The sequence below is a fragment of the Oratosquilla oratoria genome, chromosome 12, assembly GCF_046742065.1.
Source record: "Oratosquilla oratoria isolate Oo_2021 chromosome 12, ASM4674206v1, whole genome shotgun sequence".
In the NCBI taxonomy this organism is placed as follows: domain Eukaryota; kingdom Metazoa; phylum Arthropoda; class Malacostraca; order Stomatopoda; family Squillidae; genus Oratosquilla; species Oratosquilla oratoria.
The window spans coordinates 13,389,885-13,413,174 of record NC_134788.1 but is presented as its reverse complement, the minus strand read 5'-3'; the positions used below and the strand labels follow the sequence as shown (position 1 = coordinate 13,413,174).

At 37.8% G+C, this 23,290-nt stretch overlaps 1 protein-coding gene across 1 annotated transcript in view; it reads left to right on the top strand.

Annotated features, from left to right (window-relative positions):
* Positions 1-21,251, top strand: part of LOC143030984 (uncharacterized) — a 29,223-nt gene extending 7,972 nt beyond the window's left edge. The window contains exon 2 of the mRNA XM_076194293.1: positions 18,081-21,251. Within this exon, the coding sequence (XP_076050408.1) occupies positions 18,116-19,573 (1,458 nt within the window). The 5' untranslated portion in view covers positions 18,081-18,115 and the 3' untranslated portion in view covers positions 19,574-21,251. The remainder of the gene's footprint in view (positions 1-18,080) is intronic.
* Positions 21,252-23,290: the final 2,039 nt, after the last annotated feature.

The window sequence follows — 23,290 nt, the reverse complement described above, 5'->3', positions numbered from 1 at the left end:
CTGTTCTGAAATTGAAACCATAATCAAAATATAATACTAATATAACTTCACCAAACCTAACAATTTTGGGGGATATAATGGCCATCCCAGACCACTTAACTCACTGTATTATCAACAATTCGATTAAGGAAGAGGACTGTACGGAATCTATTTGGGTAGAGATTATAGGCAAGAATAAGAAAGCTATTATTGGCGTCTTGTATAGACCTCCTAACCTCAGCATTGAGCAGACTGATTCCCTGATTCATGAAATTCACAGAGCATCCCAGTACAAAAACGTTGTAATCATGGGAGATTTTAACTATAGAAACATTGACTGGGAAACTTTAATAGGAGATCATGAAGCGAAGAAATTCCTAGATGTGGTGCAGGATAATTTCCTAAAACAAATGATTACCGATCCTACGAGGGGACAAAATACCCTGGACTTAATTCTAACAAATAATGAGCACCAAATTAGCAGCGTAATAGTGGGAGATAGTCTAGGCTTTAGCGATCATCAAGAAATAAGATTTAATGTTATTTGGGAAAAAATAAAAAGTACGAATAACGTTCAAGTACTAGACTTCAGGAAAGCAAACTTTGACAATATAAAAACTATTTGAAATTGAATACGAAAAGCCAGGCGGACGTTTCAGACATTCTTGATTCTCGTTGCGGGGCTAGTCAGGTGTGGGTCATGGACGGTAAGAAGCATACCTTAAGTCAGGTCTGGGTCAAGGAGGGTAATACGCATACCTCAGGTCAGGTCAATTGGGGGCGAGGGCCCAGCAGTCAGGTCAGTAATTTAAATGATATGTATAACAATCTAACTGATCTAATTATTAATGCACAAAATACATTTATCCCCCTAAAGTCAATACGGAAAAATAGTAATACTCCCAAATGGATGACGGACAGATTGAAACATGAGATCGGAATGAAAAGAGGACTTTACGTAAAAATGAAAAATGGGGAATCACACCTTAGATCAAGATATAACGAAATGGCAAAGCTGGTTAAAAGGAATACATGTTCAGCGAAACGTAATTATGAAATCAAGGTTGCCAGTCAAGCAAAATCCAACCCAAAGGGTTTCTTTCACCTCTATAGAACAAAAAATAAAGAAAGAATAGGACCAATTAAAAACGATGAAAATGTCATGATTGAATCGGAAGAAAAAATGAGTAAGGAGTTTAACGATTATTTTCTATCGGTATTTACTGAAGAGAGGTTAGATAAAGTACCTGACTGCGATCCGATTTTCAGAGGGGATGAAGAAAGTAGTCTAACTAATATCAGCATTAGTAAAGAGGAAGTAGTCAAGCAGATTGACAGACTTAAAGCTACAAAATCTCCGGGTCCAGACAAAATTTTTCCAAGAATGCTTAAAGAGTGTAAATTTGAAATCTGCGACCAGTTAACTGAAATATTCAATAAATCGGTAGACACTCGTTCTGTTCCTACTGCTTGGAGGCAGGCAAACGTTGTTCCTGTTTTTAAGAAGGGAGATAGATCGTCTATATGCAACTACAGGCCAATCAGTTTGACATCGGTTATAGGAAAAATGCTTGAATCAATAATAGTAAATAGACTCAGAGAACACATCGAAGGGCATAATTTAATTCGTGTTTCACAGCATGGTTTCTCCAAGGGTAAGTCATGTGTGACTAATCTTCTATCCTTTTACACTAAGGTATATAAGGCGTCAGACAACAATGAAAATTACGATGTTATTTACCTTGACTTTAGCAAAGCGTTCGACAAAGTGCCACACCAGAGACTACTAAATAAAATCAAAGCCCATGGCATAGGAGGAAAAGTGTTAGAATGGATTAGAGCTTGGATTAGTAACAGAAAGCAACGGGTCACCATAAATGGAATAAAATCTAGGTGGGGCAATGTTACTAGCGGGGTCCCCCAGGGCTCGGTTTTGGGTCCCTTGTTGTTCATTATGTATATAAACAACCTAGACGAAGGGTTAAATAGTGATGTTAGTAAGTTTGCGGACGACACTAAAATAGGACGCCTAATTAGGTCAGGAGACGACGCCCAGATTCTGCAGGATGACCTTAATAAGCTGTTAACATGGTCGGTGAAATGGCAAATGAACTTCAATATCTCTAAGTGTAGCGTGTTAAACGTAGGGCTACACAAATCGAAAATAGATACAACTTAGATAACACGTTTTTAGAAAAATCTGAGTGCGAGAGGGACTTGGGAGTTCTGGTGAGTCCGGACCTTAAAACCAGGAAGCAGTGTATTAGCGCCAGAAATAAAGCTAACAGGGCATTAGGCTTCATTGCTAGGACGGTAACGAATAGAAGTGCAGAGGTAATTATTAAACTCTATCTAGCGATAGTTAGACCCATCCTTGACTATGCGGTACAGTTTTGGTCTCCGTCCTACAGAATGGACGTAAATTCACTAGAATCAGTACAGAGAAGAATGACCAAAATGATACAAGGACTTGGAAATTTGCCTTACGAAGAGAGGCTTAGGCACCTAAACTTACACTCTCTGGAAAGACGCAGAGTGCGGGGTGATCTAATAGAAGTGTTCAAGTGGATCAAAGGCTATAACAAGGGTGATGCAAACAAGGTCATCATAATAAAACAACAGGGCAGGACTCGCAGTAATGGGTACAAACTGGACAAATTTAGATTTAAGAAGGAAATAGGCAAGAATTGGTTTACTAATAGGGTGGTCGATGAATGGAATAAACTTAGTAACCATGTAGTAAGCGCTGAAACTGTCGGTTGTTTTAAAAAACGATTGGACAGCTTTATGGATGGGGATGACAGGTGGTGATGAATACGGAGCTGCCTAGTGTAGGCCTTATGGTCTTTTGCAGTCTCCTTTATTTCTTGTGTTCTTCTTGTGTTCTTATGAATACATACTGTTTTGTATTTTACATTTTACAGATACATTTTGCAATACATACAACATAATTTTGGGTCTTTGAATTGCTCAGTATTACCATATTGAAATATGATATTCAAAGTTGGAAAATGAAAAATTGTGGTATTTCATAAAACACATTTGAAGATAATAAGAATATATATACATATACCAAGGGCTTTTCCTCCCTTATAAGGGAGGTAGCTAAAGTCAAAAGTCATAATTCCACTCCCATCTATTTCACTTCCATTCAACATCCTTCCTTTCCTCCCTCTTATGTTGGCTTCTCCTGTATGATGGGGCATCCCTGCTTCTCACCTATTGCCTTGGGTCAGAAGCAACGCAGCAAGACACAACACATCCACAGGAAGGCCCCTTTATTCAATCGTTGATCCCCCCATCTCTCTTCTCATACAGAAACATTGAAGACAGGGAGCAATGTCAAAATAACATTCACACAAAACCACTCCCTAACCTCCCCCAACTCTCTTCCATGCATTGCTGTATCATCCATACACGGCCATTCTCCACTCACCTTTGCCATCTGCCTTCTCCCTTCTTTCCTCAACAAAGATCCCCTTCCTGCTCAAGACCCTCAGTTGCTGCCTCATGTTAACTCCATCCAACTATGCCTTCCACACCTCTTTTACTAATCCTTCTTCACTCAGTCCATGTGTCCAAAATATCCCAATGATTTTTCAACCTTATCTCCCAACTCCTTTTCCACCCCCGCTATCCTCCATACCCCATTATTTCTCACTCTGTCCAACCTTGTAACCCTTATTATACGTCTCAGACATTTCTTCTCAAATATATTTAAACTCCTTCTCTCTTATGTTCAATGTTTCTGCCCCATACAGTGCTGTTGGCACAATCACCCCTTCGTGCAATCTCCCAAATGTTTATTTCTCATTAGATTCTTTTAATCTCCCAAAGCAAATACTTGTTTCTCTCAATCTACAGTCTACCTCCACCATCACTCCTCCCTTCCCTGCCACATGCGACCCCAAGTATATAAAGCTATGCACATCCTCCAGCCTCTTTCCATTGATACTCACTTCCAAAATGCTGTCATCCTCGTGTTATTTCTTTGCAGACGATGCAAAAATACTAAAGAAAGTAAGAACGGAGGAGGATTGCAACCCATTAACCTCTTCACTCTGGGGCACGTCGTACGTCTGGCAGCATTAGCTGCCTGACTTGCGATGTTGCATCATAATAATCGCATTATAAAAAATAAAGTCAGTGCTCAATCATTCGTTCTCTTTCACCCGTGAATTTTGATAACCATAGAAAATATGATGAAGCCAGTTTAGAGAGAATGGAGGTTACGTAGGTATGACTACAATAAATATAATCAAGATGATGACGTCGGCATCATCGCATACCCACTTGCTCCTCATGACGCCTACATAGGCGTCACCGTATGGAAGTGGTTAAAACGAGACTTTGACAAGATCTGAAAATGGACTCGAAAGTGGGAAGTGAAATTCAATATCAAGAAATGTAGTATAATGGAATATGGAAAAAGTCAAAACAGAATATCGAGAAACTATAAAATTGGTAAAGAAGAGGTAAAAAAAGTAAACTCTGAAAAAGACCTTGGAGTGATGATCAGCAAAGACATGATACCGGACAAACATATTAATAGAATAGTTGGAGAAACCTACAATTTATTGAAATCAATAAAAGTGGCATTTGTCTTTTTGGATGAGGAAATGATAAAAAAATTATACTAATAAGACCAAAACTCAAGTATGCAGCAACACTATGGACACCCAGTATAAAAAAGAATATAAAAAAAATTAGAATACAAAGAGCAACATCAAAACTGGCACCAACTCTTTCAAAAATGACATATGAACAAAGACTGTCCAAATTAGAATTACCAATTCTGGAACAAAGAAGGGAAAGAGGAGACCGGAACAAAGAAGGGAAAGAGGAGACCTACTGAATATCTATAGAATTATGAAAGGAATGGAAATCTTAGATAAGAATGATTTATTGAAATGTGGCAATGGAAAAACAAGAGGACACAAAAAGAAACTCAAAAAAGATAATTACAGAAGAGATCTGAAAAAAAAAGATAGCTTCCTACACAGAGTCATAGATACCTGGAACAAATTAGGCAAAGAAACATTGTGTGCAAACACTATTCAAGATTTTAAGAAAAAACTTGATGCTGAAAGATACAAAGACGGGTCACCATGAGCATAGCTCCCTTCCTGAACAATACTACTAGGTAAATACACACACACATAGAAATGTATGTATAAGAAAATATTAGTACGTACATACATTTACATATACCAAGGCTTTTTCCCCCTTACAAGGGAGGAAGCCAAAAAGGAAAAGGCATAAAATCATTCCCACCCATTCCATCCCTGAATACACTCCACAACCTCTCCACCTTCCCTCTGATCTTAGCACCTCCTGGATGACGGGTCATCCCTGCACCTTGTCCACTTCCCTGGGTCAGAAGCAGTGTCGCAAGACACAGCACATCCACAGCAAGGCCGCTTCATTAAATCGGCGAACCCCCCTCTACGTCCCCCCCCATGCATAAAAGGAGAAGACGGGGAGAAATCCCTTCGGGCTGCGTCAAATTTTGCTCACACATACTACCTCTTCCCCCATCCCCCCCGCCCATTCCACCTCATGCATCACAACATCATCCATATACAACCATCCTCCATTCACCCCTGTCTTCTGTCCTCTCCCGTCCTTCCTCAACAGACATTCCCCTCTTCCCCAAAGCCCCCTTCACCCCATCCATCCACCTCATCCTAGGACGTCCCCTCATGTTCACTCCCTCCACATCTGCCTTCCATACCTCTTTTACTAGTCTTTCTTCACTTATTCTTTCCATGTGTCCAAACCATCCTAATACTCTTTCATCAACCCTATCTCCCAACTCCCTCTCCACCCCTGTTCTCCTCCTCACCTCATTTCTCACTCTATCTAGCCTAGGAACCCCCATCATACTTCTCGGCCACCTCATCTCAAACACATTCAAACTCCTTCTATCTTCCTCTCTTATGTTCCATGTTTCTGCCCCATACAGTGCTGTTGGCACATTCACTCCTTCATATAGTCTCCTCTTAGCATCCATTCCCAAATGTCTATTCCTCATTACACTCTTCAATCCACCAAGGCATTTACTTGCTTCTCTCAATCTACATTCTACCTCCACCTTCACTCCACCTTTTCCTGCCACATTTGCACCCAAGTATCTAAAACTATCCACTTCCTCCAGTCACTCTCCCTTTATGCTCACTTCCAGTCTACTGCCACTTTCACCCCTTGTACATCTCATCACCTTACTTTTACCCACATTTATCTTTAGCTTTCTTCTATCACACACTCTCCCAAACTCTGCCACTAACTTCTTCAATCCCGCCTCTGATCCTGCCACAAGCGCAGTGTCGTCCGCAAAGAACAGCTGGCTCACCTCCCACTTTTCTCCATTTTCTTTAACCATCTCCAATCCCTTGCCCACTACCCTTGCATTTACCTCTCGCACTACCCCATCCATGTATAAGTTGAACAGCCAGGGCGACATAACGCATCCTTGATGAAGTCCCACCTTTACCTCGAACCATTCACTCTCTCCATTTCTAATCCTGACACAAGCTCTACTACTCTCATAAAAACTCTTGACAGCTGCTAGAAGCTTTCCTCCTATCCCATATATCTGCATAACCTCCCACAGTGCCTTTCTGTCTACCCTATCATAGGCCTTTTCCAGATCCATAAAAGCCCAAAAAACATTCTTCCCCTTTCCTATAGTTTTCTCACATATCTGTCTTACCACAAAGATTCTACACAACCTCTACCCGTCCTAAATCCACACTGTTCCTCACCAATTACTCCCTCTATTCCTCTCCTAATCCTCTCAATCAAGATCCTCCCATAAGCCTTCCCAACTACACTTAACAAACTAATCCCTCTGAAACTACTACATTCACACTTGTCCCCTTTTCCCTTGTAAAGTGGAGCTACACAGGCACTCCTCCAGTCCTCCAGCACTCTACCCTCTCTCCAGCAAACATTAAATAACCTCACCAGCCAGTCCACCATCACTGTACCTCCTTTTTTTAGACATTCTGCATGGCATCCATCCAGACCAGGTGCCTTACCTGCTTTCATCATCTTAACAACTGCCTTCACTTCATCCTTCCTTATTTCTCCTCCATTTTCCTCACTCATTACAGTCATTTTCTTAGCATTTCCCACTGCAGCTATCTTTCCCTCCCTATCCTCCTTCACATTTAGCAACTCCCTAAAATATTCTGCCCATCTTCCCCTTACTGCCTTCTCTTCCATTATCATCTCTCCATCTGCACCTTTTACCTTTTCTTCTCTACTTGATTCGCCTCCTCTTCCTCTCTTAATTTCTTTCCAAAATATCTTTTTATTACTTTCAAAATTTTCTGTCATACTCTTACCCCATTTCACATCTGCTCTCCTCTTTCCCTCCGTTACCTTTTGCTTTACTTATCTTTTCTTTTTTTTGTACCTCTCATATGACTCCCTCATCCTATTTTGTTACCAAACTGTGAAAGCTCGCTTCTTCTCTTCTACAACCTTCTTTGTTTCCTCATCCCACCATTCACTACCCTTCCTTCTATTTCCTCCTACCTTCTTGTTCCACACACCATCCTTGCACACTTTTGTGACTCCCTCCTTGAACCATCCCCATTCCTCCTCCACACCTAGCTCTACTCTATCCTTCACTCCCTTCCACTCCTCCTTCAGCTTCTTGTACTCCTTCTCCTTTTCCTTTTCATTTAAAGAGTTCACTCTAAGCTCCTCTCTACCTTTGGCCCCTTTCCTCTTTCTCCATCTATCCTCCACTCTCAACTTACCTTACACCAAAAAATGATCTGATATTCCCCCACTCTCTCCCCTTAGCACCTGTACATCCTTAACTCTTCCTATCATAATCCTATTTACCACTAATAATTAATACACAAACACACACACACACACACTTCAACGAATGGACGGCTTAGAAGACGTTCTGAAGAAAATTGAAGTTTGTGGATCCCAACGCAAGAGAAGTGCCTATTGTTTTTACAGGGTGGGGGGGAAATTGCTCGTGGAGTAGTAGGAAAGTAGGGAAAGAGGAAAGGGGGAGGGATTACTGAGGGAAATGGAAGGAAATGAGGAAGGAGTAGACTTGGCCCAGGCAGACAGGCGAAAGGTAAACAAAAGGCCTCCCGACGACGACGAAATGTCTAATAAAAATGTAAAGATTAGAAGTATAGATAAGAGCAATACAGTAGAAAGTGATGAGAATATTTTCAAGGGATTTAAAGAGGGTGGGGGGGGACACAAACCCCCCCCCCCCCCGACTGACAAGACTAGAGGAGAAGGTTGATAAGGTGATCGAGGACATTTAGAGTAGGTTAGGTCATATGAACACAATTTTATAATTAGTTGAATGATTGGAATAACTAGAAAAGGCGAATAAAACCTTAACTGACTGGACAGACTGGAAAAAGTACAACGGCGAGCCACAAAACTGATTCCAAATATCAAAAATAAATCATACGAAAATCGACTTAAGCACATGAATCTGTTTTCCCTAAAAAAGCGTAGACTCAGAGGTGACTTGATACAGGTCTTTAAGATTTTAAAGGGAATTGACAACATCAAAAGTGACCAAATTTTCACATTGAATGAGAATCCGACAAGAAACAATGGTCTCAAACTGTCCGGAAATAGATTCTATTTGGAAGTAGGTAGAAACAACTTTGCCAACCGTGTAGTTAATGAATGGAATAAGCTTCCTGCACAGGTAGTGCAATGTAGTTCAGTTCGAAGCTTTAAGAATCATTTAGATAAATACCTAAGTAAGATGCTGTAATTATTATAATTTATGTTATATTATTTGTTTTTGTTTTGTTACAATTTGTCTGTCTGATTTTCATTTATTATTAGTTATATGTCAATTTATTATCATTTACTATTTACCTGTTTGTTTGTTATTCAACTATACCAATGCATTTATTTATGTATTTTAATCGTTATTTACATTGTTATAGTTTTAATTTATTATTAATATGATTTTTTTTTTTTTTTTTTTTTTTTTTTTTTTTTCATCCGACCTAGATATGGATCAAAAGGTCTCCTGTCGGCATGCTTTGCCTTTGTAATCCTTTGATGAAATAGAAGACCTAAAAAGACAGTTAAGAGAAGTAAAGGTGGAGAATGAGGAATTGAAGAAGAATAGTAAAGAAAACAGAGAGACAATAGCTAAAGAAACTAAGAATTGGAAAACAACCCAAGAAGGAAATAAGGTTTCATTCACTGACATAGTCAAACAGCAATTGAAAGAACATACTGAAGACTCAGTTATTAAAGTGATGAGACAAAAGGAGAATATAGTAAGAGATTTAGCAGACAAGAAGAAATGTATAATTATATTAGGAATGGAAGAGAAACACAACACAGATAGAACCACAAGAATCAAAGAGGAAAATGAAAAAGTAAGCCAATTACTAGAATCAGTTCAGGAAGATGAACCAGAAATTATGAAACAAATCGAAGAGAAATTTAGACTCGGAAAGTATAGCACAGACAAGACCAGACCAATTAAGATTAAATTCAAGTCACAAACAACGGCAGAGAATATCTTATCCAAAACAGGGAAACTAGCAACAAGTGAACAATATAAAAAGATATGGATAAAAAGGGAAATGAATAAAGAGGAAAGAGAGGAAGAAAAAACGGGAACAGAACGGAGTCAGAGAAGGAGAGATTCTATTGGAGAGTAGTGAACATGAAACTAAGGAAGTTCGACATGCAAAAGAAAAACATAAGGGAAACAGAGAACACAATGGAAGTGGCAGAAAACTAAGAGTGTCTTACACAAATATAGATGGATTAATAACAGGATTGAATGAGCTGAATGATTATTTGAAGGAAAAAGAACCAGACATAATGGGAATTGTAGAAACAAAATTAAAAGGCCCACTACCACCCAACAGTGTAGGACATGATGCATACAATTATTGGATTAGAAACAGAGAGAAAAAGCAAGGGGGTGGAGTTATGTTCCTGACTAAGAAGGATATAAACATGAAAGGTGTCATATATGGAAAGAATACAGTAGAGATGATTATGATAGAAGTGGAAGACAGAGATAAGAAGAGCAGAAAATTTGTGATAAATTATGTGCCTCCAAAAACAGCCTCATGGGAGGAGAGTGAACATAAAAGTATGTTAGAGGACACAAAGATAACATTAAATAAAATAATGGAAGATGGAGGAAGAATAGTTATGATGGGCGACTTTAATTGCAAAGAAATCTGCTGGGAAGAAATGACAGTAAAGGGTGGAGACGACTCATGGGGAAACGCTCTACTTGAGATGATTATTGACCACACAATGACACAATGGATACAGGAGAACACTAGGTATAGAAATGAAGAAGAACCATCGAGACTAGACTTATTAATTACATCTGAACCTAGAATAGTGGACAAGATTGAATATAAAACACCAATAGGTAAAAGTGACCACATATTGATTGAACTGGAACTTAATGAAGAAAAATATATCAAAAGAAATGAACAATATAGAAAAGGAAGAATGATGTATGAAAAAACAAACTTTGATAAAATAAGAGAATTCTTTCAACAAGAAAACTGGGAAGAAATATACAAAGAAGAAACATCAGTGGAAAAGAAATGGAATATTTTGACAAAAATTTACAAAAAAGGAGTGGAAAAGTATGTCCCAAGACAAAAACAAGAAAAAGAATATGTAAAATGCTGGTACAACAAAAGTTGTAGGGAGTTAAAAGACAAAAGAGACAAAGCCTGGACCAGATGGAAAAAAGACAGAAGACCTGAAAAATGGAAAATATATACCGGTTATAGAAATGAATATGTACAAACGTGCAGAGAGGAAAAGAGAAAATATGAAAAAGACGTCATAGAAAAATGTAAAGATCAACCAAAACTATTCTACAGATTTGTAAACAATAAACTGAAAAACAAACAGGACTTGGAGAAATTAAGACAAGGGGGAGTTGAATACACTGAGGAAATGGAAATGGCGGAAATTATGAACAAACATTTTAAATCAGTGTTTACAAGGGAGAACATACAACCTGAAGAGATTGATTGGAAAGAGAAAGTCCCCCCTATAGAAGAAATAGAAGTATCAAAGAATGTATCTTGATGTCAGAAAATCGCATGGACCAGATGAAATAGCAAACTGGATTCTGAAAGAATGCAGGAATGAACTGGCAGACAAAATACATAGCATAATAAGCAGTTCCTTGAAAGAAGGAAAAGTTCCAGAAGATTGGAAAAAAGCAAATATAGTACCTATATATAAAGGAGGAAATAAAGAAGAACCTACCAACTATAGACCAGTCTCTCTAACAAGTACAATAGCAAAAATTTGTGAAAGAATTATCAAAAATAGATGGGTAAAATACTTGGAAAAAAACAACGTACTAAATCCAAGGCAATTTGGATTCAGACAAGGACGATCATGCGTCACCAATTTAATATGTTTCTATTCAAGGCTAATAGATATAATACAAGAAAGAGATGGATGGGCTGATTGTGCATTTCTAGACCTAAAAAAAGCTTTTGACAAAGTACCACATAAGAAGTTGCTTAAGAAACTAGAATCTGAAGGAGGAATATAAGGTAAATTACTAAATTGGATGGAAGACTTTTTGCAAGGAAGAAAAATGAGAGTAGTGATAAGAAACCAGCACTCAAAATGGAATGAAGTAATAAGCGGTGTCCCGCAGGGAACAGTCCTGGCCCCAATAATGTTTGCTATATATATTAATGATATGGATGAAGGAATTGAAAGCTATATGAGCTTCTTTGCAGACGATGCAAAACTACTGAAAAGAGTGAAAACTGAAGAAGATTGTGAATCACTACAGAGAGATCTAAATAAAGTACAGGAATGGAGTAGGAAGTGGGAGATGGAGTTCAATACAAAAAAGTGTAGTATAATGGAATTTGGAAAAAGCAAAAACAGAATAACAGGATCATATAATTTGGGAGAAGAAGGAATAAAAAAAGTAGAAAATGAGAAGGACCTGGGAGTCATTGTTATGAATAATATGTCACCTGAGAAACATATAAATAAGATTTTTGGAGAAACTTATAATTTAATTTAATTTAATTTAATAAGAACAAGCAAAGTGGCATTTACATACATGGATGAAGAAATGGTGAGGAAAATCCTAATCACCCTGATAAGACCAAGATTGGAATATGCAGCAACGATATGGTCACCAAGTACAAAAAAATGTATAAAAAAACTTGAAAGAATACAAAGAGCAATTACAAAACTGGCACCAACACTCTCAAAACTATCATATGAAGAGAGACTACAAAAAATTGAACTACAGACACTAGAGCAAAGAAGAGAGAGAGGAGATTTGATAGCTATTTACAGAATCATGAAAGGCATAGAAATTACTGATAGAGAGAATCTGATAAAATGGGATGACAGAAATACAAGAGGACACGGAAAGAAAATAAAAAAAGACAGCTATAGAAGAGATTTGAAAAAGAACAGCTTTCCTCACAGAGTAATAGACAGTTGGAACAAGTTAGATGAGAAAGTGGTGTGTGCAAAAACAATACATGAATTTAAAAATTGTTTAGATAAAATGAGAAATGAAGACGGGACCCCACGAGCATAGCTCCCCTTCCCGTAAAATACAACTAGGTAAATACAACTAGGTAAATACACACACACATATATATATATATATATATATATATATATATATACATACATGTATAAGAAAATATTAGTACCTGATGATTAACACGAAAGCCAGTTGTACAGATTATAAGGTGGACTTGAATAGGTGTTTAATTCTTCTTTTTAGTTTATCTTATGACTTATCAGCAGTGCTACTCCTCTCCCTCACTTCCTTATCACTCCTGATGCCCTACCCACCCCACTCCCAAAATGAGAACCACTCTTTCCTTTCAACTTAGTACAAATCCATTCACCTTTTCACAAACATACAATCAATCTCCACTGTTACACTCTGTACCACGTCCACACATAGTTAATGACCCAGTTACTATTAATTTGATTGGAGTCCTTGTCCCAGACCTTTCTATGCCTTGACATTTATCAGAAGAAAAATTTAGAGTGGAGGATCCATAACCCCATTACTCTGTCCCAATTTCCTTCTTCATCATTCATGAGACCATGGTGAGAAAGATAATGAGGCAATCATAGAAAGACTCAATGGGCACATAAGAAATCTTTAAGGAAATAGCAGAATTGGATGGATGGATGGATGGGGTGAAGGGGGCTTTGGGGAAGAGGGGAATGTCTGTTGAGGAAGGACGGGAGAGGACAGAAGACGGGTGAATGGAGAATGGTTGTATATGGATGATGCTGTGATGCATGAGGTGGAATGGGTGGGGGGATGGGGGGTGAGGTAGTATGTGTGAGCAAAATTTGATGCAGCCCGAAGAGATTTCTCCCCTTCTTTTCTGCATGGGGGGATGAAGAAGGGGGTGGTCGCCAATTTGATGAAGCGGCCTTGCTGTGGATGTGCTGTGCTTTGCGACACTACCTCTGACCCAGGGCAGTGGACAGGGTGCAGGGATGACCCGTCATCCAGGAGGTGCTAAGATCAGAGGGAGGGTGGAGGGGAGTGGAGTGTATTTTGGGGATGGAATGGGTGGGAATGATTTCATGCCTTTTCCTTTTTAGCTACCTCCCTTGTAAGGGGGAAAAAGCCTTGGTATATGTATGTATGTATGTATTACAGAATAATTTAGAAAGTATCTACCTAATGAATGAATGAGAGCTTCATTCCAACTTATGTGCTTGTGCTTTAACTGATCTTCCAGAATTTTACAACACAACCTCAAACCATGACAAAAGAGGAGGAAATGTTGCATTACTGTAAAATTTCTTGTTGAATTGATACCATGAGCAGTTTTTCAGGATTTTGTATGTGGGATGCTTTTCTTTCTTGAGGCACCAATAATGGGAACTTGTAAGGTGGAGAGTATAGCTGACCATTTTCAAAATTGTTGACCCCCTCACCACCTCCATTAGGAGGTGAAGCCCTGAGGGGATGTTACTCAGTCTCTGAACTCTGCCCAAAATCTCTCTCTATAAACCTGTAGAATAAGTCATCCTTCCAGTCTTTTTTATACTTGTCATGATTAAAAGGAGCTTTCTATTTAAAACCTTCATTTGAGTGTTTAAGTTGATTGGTAGCAGACATTATAGGCTTGTAAGCATGTTATTAAACATAAGTAGACACATTTGGTATTTCCTTTGAGTGTATGTAATTGAAATTGACAGAGAATCATTGATTACCTTGGTATCCCATACTCGTATATATGAGAAATAATTAGGGAATTCAGAAAACTAAGTTCTTATGAGCCATTGTAGATAGGATTATATAGAAGGAATTTTTTTCATTACAACAGAATTTGAATCCTAGTCATGTGTTGAGGGTCTAAGTGAATTCCCTGACAACACTTCACCATCAACAATTCGTTGACAGCAATTCATCGACACGCTCAATTCATCAATATACACAATTCATCAGAAAATGAAAATATCCTAATTTGAAATATATAACTAAGTCATATTTTCATCCTTGATTGAGCATATTCTTATCTTTGATAATGAAATAATTATCTTCATAGCCTTTATTTAGGATAGAGTTTCATTTCATAGTATTTATTAAGAATAGTTCAAATTATTAAATGACAGAACTATTGAAAATGGCAAATAAGTATAAACTAAACTTAAAACTATAAATTGGTTTACTTAAAATCAGAAAGCTAGGTTATGGGGTATTGCCTGCAAATAATCAACGATGTTGCTATATGAAGGATATCTTTCTACAATATTTTTTTATCTGTTCAGAAGGGTCACAATATTTCTTTCTTTGTGGTTGAGATGAAGTACCAGCCAAGTATTGATCGACTTTGACTTCAGTATAGTTTTTTTTTTTTTTTTCAGGCAGTCGAAAAACTTCCAAATATTAGGGTGGTGTCCAGTAATCTGTGTCTCAAATGTCCTTTATTAAAAACACAATAATGGTAAAAACATGGATGATAATAATACCAGCAATAAATAGTCATGCTGGCAATCTCAATGATATAAATGTCCATGAAAATGAAAATAATGATAAAAATGTATATAGGAATTAACAAGAAAAAATATTGACACCAATTGTAATGATAGAAATAATGATGACATAGAAAATAAAAACAACTAGATAAATAAAAATATAAATAAATATCAACAATGATAATATCACCAGTTATACTGGAAACATAGAAAATGAGAACCACTGATGTAGGGTCTATTGTTGTCAGGTTATCCGGAACTGAATGAACCGTCCATGACTGTCTGAACTGTCCATGGGAGGTTCCACTCATGCCTACATCCTCTGGGTCTCCATTCCTTGATTGCATATGAAGATTTGGTTCTGGTCCATTTAAGTCTCCTGTCCTCTTGTTGATGTTGATGACAGAAAATTAAAGCAACTGGACCAGAACCAAATCTTCAGAGGATGTAGACGTGAACAGAACCTCCTACGGACAGTACAGACAGTTGCAGATGGTTCAGTCAGTCCCGGACAACCTGACGACAATATATTGACCCTACATCAGTGGTTCTTATTTTCTATGTTTTCATTATAATTGGTGATGTTTCTGAAAACTGTTTTACATACATACATAATATACCATTTTTTTTTTCCCTTACAAGGGAGGTAGCCAAAAAGAAAAAGGCATAAAATCATTCCCACCTATTCCATCCCTAAATACACTCCACTCCCCTCCACCCTCCCTCTTATCTTAGCACCTCCTGGATGACAGGTCATCCCTGCACCTTGTCCACTGCCCTTGGTCAGAGGTAGTGTCGCAAAGCACATCCACAGCAAGGCCGCTTCATTAAATTGACAAATCCCCCCTCTCCGTCCCCCCATGCATAAAAGGAGAAGACGGGGAGAAATCCCTTTGGGCTGCATCAAATTTTGTTCACACATACAGGCTGACATTAAAAAATCTGGCAACCTCGGGACCTGAGGACTGCCGGATTTTTGAAGTTTATAATTTTGTATGATGTACCCCGTATATATTTAAAGAAAATTACCACCTGAACAGTCCTTTAATGGAAAAAATAAACACAAAGTGAAAAGCAAATGAAATTTTATTATTCACGAACTAGATAAAATACAGTAAAGATAGTCATACAGAATTTTAATTCAATTTTAATAAAACATATAAAACTGATCCTCCGAAGAATTTTAATTAAACTAAATGAAATACTCTGTACTACTGTATACTTCTTAGGAAAGAAGCTAAATAGCAGACGGGCTTTACACATAATTTTAATTTAATTTTAATTCAACTAAATAAAACTAATCCTAAGAATTTTAATCAAACTAAATAAAATACTCTGTACTGCACCCTGTACTTCTTGAGAAAAGAAGCTAAATAGCAGATGGGCTGTCAGGATCATCTTCATCATTACTGACAGTGACATCATCGGCAACAGGAACAGCTTCAATTAATGGAGGAACTGTTGATTGTGGTGACAGCACATCTGGTTGACTTGAAGTTGATGGCAGTGGATTATCTAGTGTGGACACTGCTGATGATGCTTCCTGCTTCCTAGCTATATTCTTGAATATCTCATGCAGTGTCTGTTGCTTCATAAACTTCGGTCTTTCTTTAATAAGTTTATCTTGGAGCAAGTAAACATTCATGATTTCTTGTTCACTTATAAAACTTCTTTGCTCTAGCCTCAGTTGTCAACGCAATTAACCTGTCAATAGAGATTCTTTCCCTCACATCTTCCTCGTTTTCATCACTGCTTTCATCTTTGTCACCACCTTTACAGGCATTTCCCTCCGGATTTTTAACCATATCTACAATTTCTGAATCAGTGTATTGATGAACCGTAGGCACATTATCATCAACATCCATCCATTCTGTTAAAACATCTTCCTTTAACCTTGATGAAAGCTCCTTGGCATCAGGATTAGTTACATCTTGGAAGCATGAACCAACAGCTGATTCTGGCGTAAGCAGCAGCTCCAGAAAACAGTGGCGCACCAACGCGAGAAATATGAAAATGCGCTCCTGAAATCTGTCCCGGATTTATGGTTGCCGGATTTTTGAATGTTAACCTGTACTACCTCACCCCCCATACCCCCCACCCATTCCACCTCATGCATCATATCATCATATACAACTGTTTTACATACTTAACCAAAAACAAATAGTTCACTTGAAGGATAGCATAGGACATTTGAGACACAGGTTGCTGGACACCACCCTGATATTTGGAAGTTTTTTGACTGCCTGAAAAAAGAACAAAGATATAATGAAGTCAAAGTTGATCAATACTTGGCTGGTACTTCATCTCAACCACAAAGAAAGAAATATCATGACTCTTCTGAATGAAAAAAAAACATTGTAGAAAGATATCCTTCATATAGCAACGTCGTTGATTATTTGTGGGTAATAGCCTATAACCAAGCTTTCTGATTTTAAGTAAACCACTTTATAGTTTTAAGTTAGTTTATACTAATTTGTCATTTTCAATAGTTCTGTCATTAATTTTTTTTAGCTATTCTTGATAAATGCTACAAAAAGAAACTCTACCTTGTTTTTGTAATGCTGTATCCTAAATAAAGGCTATGAAAGTAATTATTTCATTATCAAAGATAAAAATATGCTAAATCAAGGATGAAAATATGACTCAGCTATATATTTCAAATTAGAATATTTTTATTTTTCGATGTACAGTATTGTGTATATTGATGAATTGAGCGTGTCGGTGAATTGTTGTCGATGAATTTTTGCCGGGGAATTGTTTTTGGCAAATTGTTGATGGTGAATTTGCCGGATCCCATGTTTTGAAAATATTATCGCATCTGATCTAGAGGTCTTTCATTTAATCTGATCTTACAGTCTTTCCTGGAGGACATGAATACCCATGAAGCTCTGAGTAGATAGGTTATGCCATAAGTAATATAAAGACTTCAACGCAAGACTAATATTACATTAGGTATGATGTCCAAGACAGATGAAAAACCTTTTCAGCATGACATTTGTGATGCAAGTTTCTCACCAAAGTGTAATCTCAAATACACTTGAAGAACCAATCCAGGAAAAAGGTTTTACAGTGTGATTTTTGTATTGCAGGTTTCTCACAAAAGAGCAGGTTCTGAGTGCACGTGATGACTGACACAATAGAAAATCCTTTCCAGTGTGACCCATGTGATGCAGCTTTCTCACAAAAGGGAAAACTCAAAAGGTATGAGATGACTCACACAAGAGAGAAGCCTTTCCAGTGTGAACTATGTAATAGAGCTTTCTCACAAAAGGGTAATCTCAAAAGCCATGTGATGACCCACACAGGAGAGAAGCATTTCCAGTGTGACCTGTGTGATGCAGCTTTCAGAGGTAAGAGAGATCTCAAAAGACATGTGATGACCCACACTGGAGAGAAGCCTTTCCAGTGCGGCCTATGTGATGGAGCTTTCTCACACAAGAATACTTTCAAAAGCCATGTGATGACCCACACAGGAGAAAAGCCTTTCCAGTGTGACCTGTGTGATGCAGCTTTCTCACACAAGAATACTCTCAAAAGCCATGTGATGACCCACACAGGAGAGAAGCCTTTCCAGTGTGACCTATGTGATGCAGCTTTCTCACACAAGAGTACTCTAAAAAAGCATGTGATGACCCACACAGGAGAGAAGCCTTTCCAGTGTGACCTGTGTGATGCAGCTTTCAGAGATAAGGGAGATCTCAAAAGGCATGTGATGACCCACACTGGAGAGAAGCCTTTCCAATGCAGCCTATGTGATGCAGCTTTCTCACACAATTATACTCTCAAAAGCCATGTGATGACCCACACAGGAGAGAAGCCTTTCCAGTGTGACCTGTGTGATGCAGCTTTCTCACGAAAGGGTGTTCTCAATAGGCATGTGATGACCCACACTGGAGAGAAGCCTTTCCAGTGCGGCGTATGTGATGCAGCTTTCTCACACAATTATACTCTCAAAAGCCATGTGATGACCCACACAGGAGAGAAGCCTTTCCAGTGTGACCTATGTGATGCAGCTTTCTCTCGAAAGAGTGATCTCAAAAGCCATATGACGACTCACACAGGAGAGAAGCCTTTCCAGTGTGAACTGTGTGATGCAGCTTTCATACAAAAGAGTGCTCTCAAAAGCCATATGACGACCCACACAGGAGAGAAGCCTTTCCACTGTGACCCATGTGATGCAGCTTTCTCTCGAAAGAGTGATCTCAAAAGCCATATGACGACCCACACAGGAGAGAAGCCTCTCCAGTGTGACCTATGTGATGCAGCTTTCTCTCGAAAGAGAGCTCTCAAAAGCCATATGACGACCCACACAGGAGAGAAGCCTTTCCAGTGTGGCCTGTGTGATGCAGGTTTCAGAAATAAGAGAGGTCTCAAAAGGCATGTGATGACCCACACTGGAGAGAAGCCTTTCCAGTGCGGCCTATGTGATGCAGCTTTCTCACAAAAGAGTAATCTCAAAAGCCATGTGGTGACCCACACAGGAGAGAAGCCTTTCCAGTGTGACCTATGTGATGCAGCTTTCCCTCGAAAGAATGCTCTCAAAAGACATGTGACAATCCACACAGGAGAGAAGCCATTCTAGTGTGAACTATGTGATGCAGCTTTCTTACAAAAGAGTAATCTCAAAAGCCATGTGATGACCCACAAAGAGAGAAGACTTTCCAGTGTGGCTTGTGTGATGTAGGTTTCTCACAAAATGGTACTCTCAAAAAACATATGGTGACTCACACAGGGAAGAACCCTTTTCAATGTGGCATATGTGATGCAGCCTTCTCAAAAAATTGTGCTCTGAAAAGTTGTGTGATGACCCACACAGGAGAGAAGCCTCTCCAGTGTGGCCTATGTAATGCAGCTCTCGAACAAAACAGAAATCTTTAAGCTCACATGATGACTCACACAGTAGAGAAGCCTTTCAAGTGTTGTCAGTGTGATGCAGCTTTCATACAAAACTGTTATCTTAAAGTTTATGTGATGAACCATGCAGGAGAGAAGCCTTTTCAGTGTGGTAACTGCAGTGCAGTTTTTTCACATAAGAGTAGTTTTAAAAGGCATGTGATGATCAACACTGGAAAGAAACCTTTTCAATGTGGTAATTGATGCAGATTTTTCAGAATACCATTCTCTCCAAATCCATGTGATTATTCATACAGGAGAGAAGCCTTACTAGGGTGACTTTATTATACTACTGTACTGCTTTCTCATGAAAGATTCATCTCAGGAACCATGTTATGACCCATACTTGAAAGACATTTTCTTGTCAGTGTAAGATAGGGAGCTTTCACAGGTGACAAGACTCCTGCATTAAAACCATACTTGGTAGGGAAGCCTTCTCAGTGTGACTTTTTCTCTTCATCATTCTCATGTAAGAGTATCCTGAAGATAATTGTTAGTATTGTGGTCAGTGGCTTACCAGCACTTCTATCCAAGTGATCAATATGAAATAACTGTCAAACATAATGTGTAGTTAGTCAAGATGAGTTCATATATGTATATAGTTTTCTTTGGCCATTCATGTTGGCATCCTGTGTCATAAGTGTTTTTAAAATGTGCTATTCATAGTTTCATTAATTCACTTTTTATAACTGTGGACGGGAGGATTGACCTTAGATTTGGTGCAGTGTGATTATTACTTGAGGGAGCAGATGAGAGAAGTGTTGTGTAAACTGACTTCTAGTAATACAGTATGTGAGGGAACACTAGTAAATGGGAGAAACAAAATTCTGTGCCAGAACCGTAAATGCCACACGCTCATGTCACAACATCACTCAGGGCACCACCAGCTTCATGATCTGAGTACTGTTTGTATTTGTTTAGAACTAACAGGCTGTATTCCTATGATATAGTATTTATAAAACAAAATCAAATAGTATTTGTTATACAACTGACAGTATATAAAGAAAAAATATAAATTAGGCTATTGTAAAGATATAAAGAATACAATTAACTCCTGACAGCTTGTATAGAAATTGTTTATTCATATGGCAATTAAAGTTTCTCCTTTGGTTTGTTTAGTACTATGTGGCTGCATTAAATCAACATGGTATTTTTTAAAGTTACAAAATACTGTAAGTAAATTACTTGTATCATGACTGTAATGTGTTTTATGTAATGAAAAAATATATAAAAATATTAAATTATTTTCAACTTCTGTGAAATCCAAATGTACTGATGGTAAACTGTGACTTCAGTGAGTATACTTTTCTTGTTTATGGTTTAACTAATACCTTATCAATTGTATCTCCTTTTCATTAAAATGTTTATTACAGTATAACTGCATTATGTTTCCACATATTACTTTATATCTTACTAATCATTAGTACTATTTCATATTCAATTTTTATGTATACTTTTTCACAGTACACAAAAATAATCATAAGGTTTTCTTTGGTGTGTTCAGCATTACCAAACTGTAGTACAGCAATATAGCACTGTTCAAATTTGCAAAATTATTTTAGTATCTATTCAATAAAAGACAATTTTTTAAGATTGTGAAAAGAAATAATATCTTAGTGCCTGAAAACTCAAACTGTGTGAAAGTCTTTTAGCACTATCAGACTAATTACATCTGTATGGAAATAGAAAAAAAAATAGTAAAATGGATTATGGATATTTTTACTATGCAAGAGGGGCTAAATGGAGAACTGAACAAAACTATCAACAAAAGATAGATCAGAGAAAAGAAAGAGAAATATGGATCATGTGGAGGAAGCTATTCAGAGAAGTGAAAGTACTAAAGGGGCCAAGTACAGACTAGCTTCAGAGGCAGCAAACAACTTCTTTGGAATATAGAAATGGAGAGATTAGTAAGTGGAGAGACAGAATGATTAAGAGTTTTTTTTTTCTATCAAGATTGTTACTTTTCAAAATTATGGCTGAGTAAATTCTTCAGTTGACATTAGTAGTGTACCAGAAATTACGAAAGAAAAGGTAGCTTTATGTCTAAATTGTATGAAATGAGAAAAAAACAAAGGGAAGATGGCATAGTTGAGTAAATTCATCTGTTGCCATTAGTAGTGTACCAGAAGTTACAAAGGAAAAGGTAGATTTATATAAGTAGTGTGAAATAAGAAAGAAAAATCTAAGGGAAGATGGCATATCAACAGATCATCTGAGAGTTGCAGGGAAAGAAGTTCATTATAGATGCGTGTGTTGCGTGTTGACCATCGCCCTCAGTGGATCATATTATGCTTTTCTAGTTGTCTCATTTCTCACAGAGTAATTCATTGATGGTCTTTTTCAGTTTCAACCTATTCTAAAGCTTGAATTTTTATTTAATTCTCTCTTTATTCAGCACATAGTTCCATGCAGATAAATTGGCTAGATCTTTTTCATAATAATTTGTAATTTCCCTCGCCTTTTATTCTCCTCATATTCTCCTATTAGTTATAAGTATCTGAAAAAAATGTTAATGTAGTTTGCCGTACCTTCCATCATATTTTTATAGCTCAAGAACAAGGTAGGTCCCAGTGAGGACCACTGTTGGACTCTGCTAGTTACTGTCTTTCACAATGACATCTAATCCTCCATCGTTTCTACAGGAAACATTTTATCCAATCATACAGATGATCTTAATGTTCTCCTGTAATAGGCTACAGTTTATAAAGTAGCAAATGGGCCTAGCGTTGTTCTAAGAACATGCAATCCATCCAACCCTCCCTCCCTCCTTCATTCAGCATATCAGTCACTCTTGAGTAACACCTCAGCAGGTGCGATATACGTGATCTTCAAGACGATGTTGTGAGAGGCAATCAAGTCACATGTCAATGATGGCATAGGAGTCGATGACCTCTGTTATGTCTTAGTTTTTCCGTGCGTGCCAATCAGTTTCTTTGTAAATATCTGTCCTTAGTAAGGGTAAACTAAAGACATGCTTCCTATAACACCATATATTATATACTGTCTATATACATCATGGTGCTTCAAGTGCGCGCGAAAATATCAACAAAACAAGAGCAAAAGGCGTGTATCGCCATTAGTCTAAACATTGTTTTAATCTGAATACATTACAACCTCATGTAATGACGTCATAATGATCAGTACCAGAGAGTATTCAGTGATGACTTGGCTTCTGTTAATCAGCTGTGCTTAGTCATTCACTTTAGTGGGACAACAGATGAGAATTCTGACGTGAGCAGGTGTTGAAAGAAGCACACAGCACCAAAATGCTAGAGAAATTGCGTCTATAATTCTAGATGACCCAAATGCGTATGATTTAGTTGAAGATGTGGTTAGGTTAGGTCTGTACAATACACACATGCTACGTGTGTGTGTGTGTGTTCTCTCCTGTTTATCCTTTAAA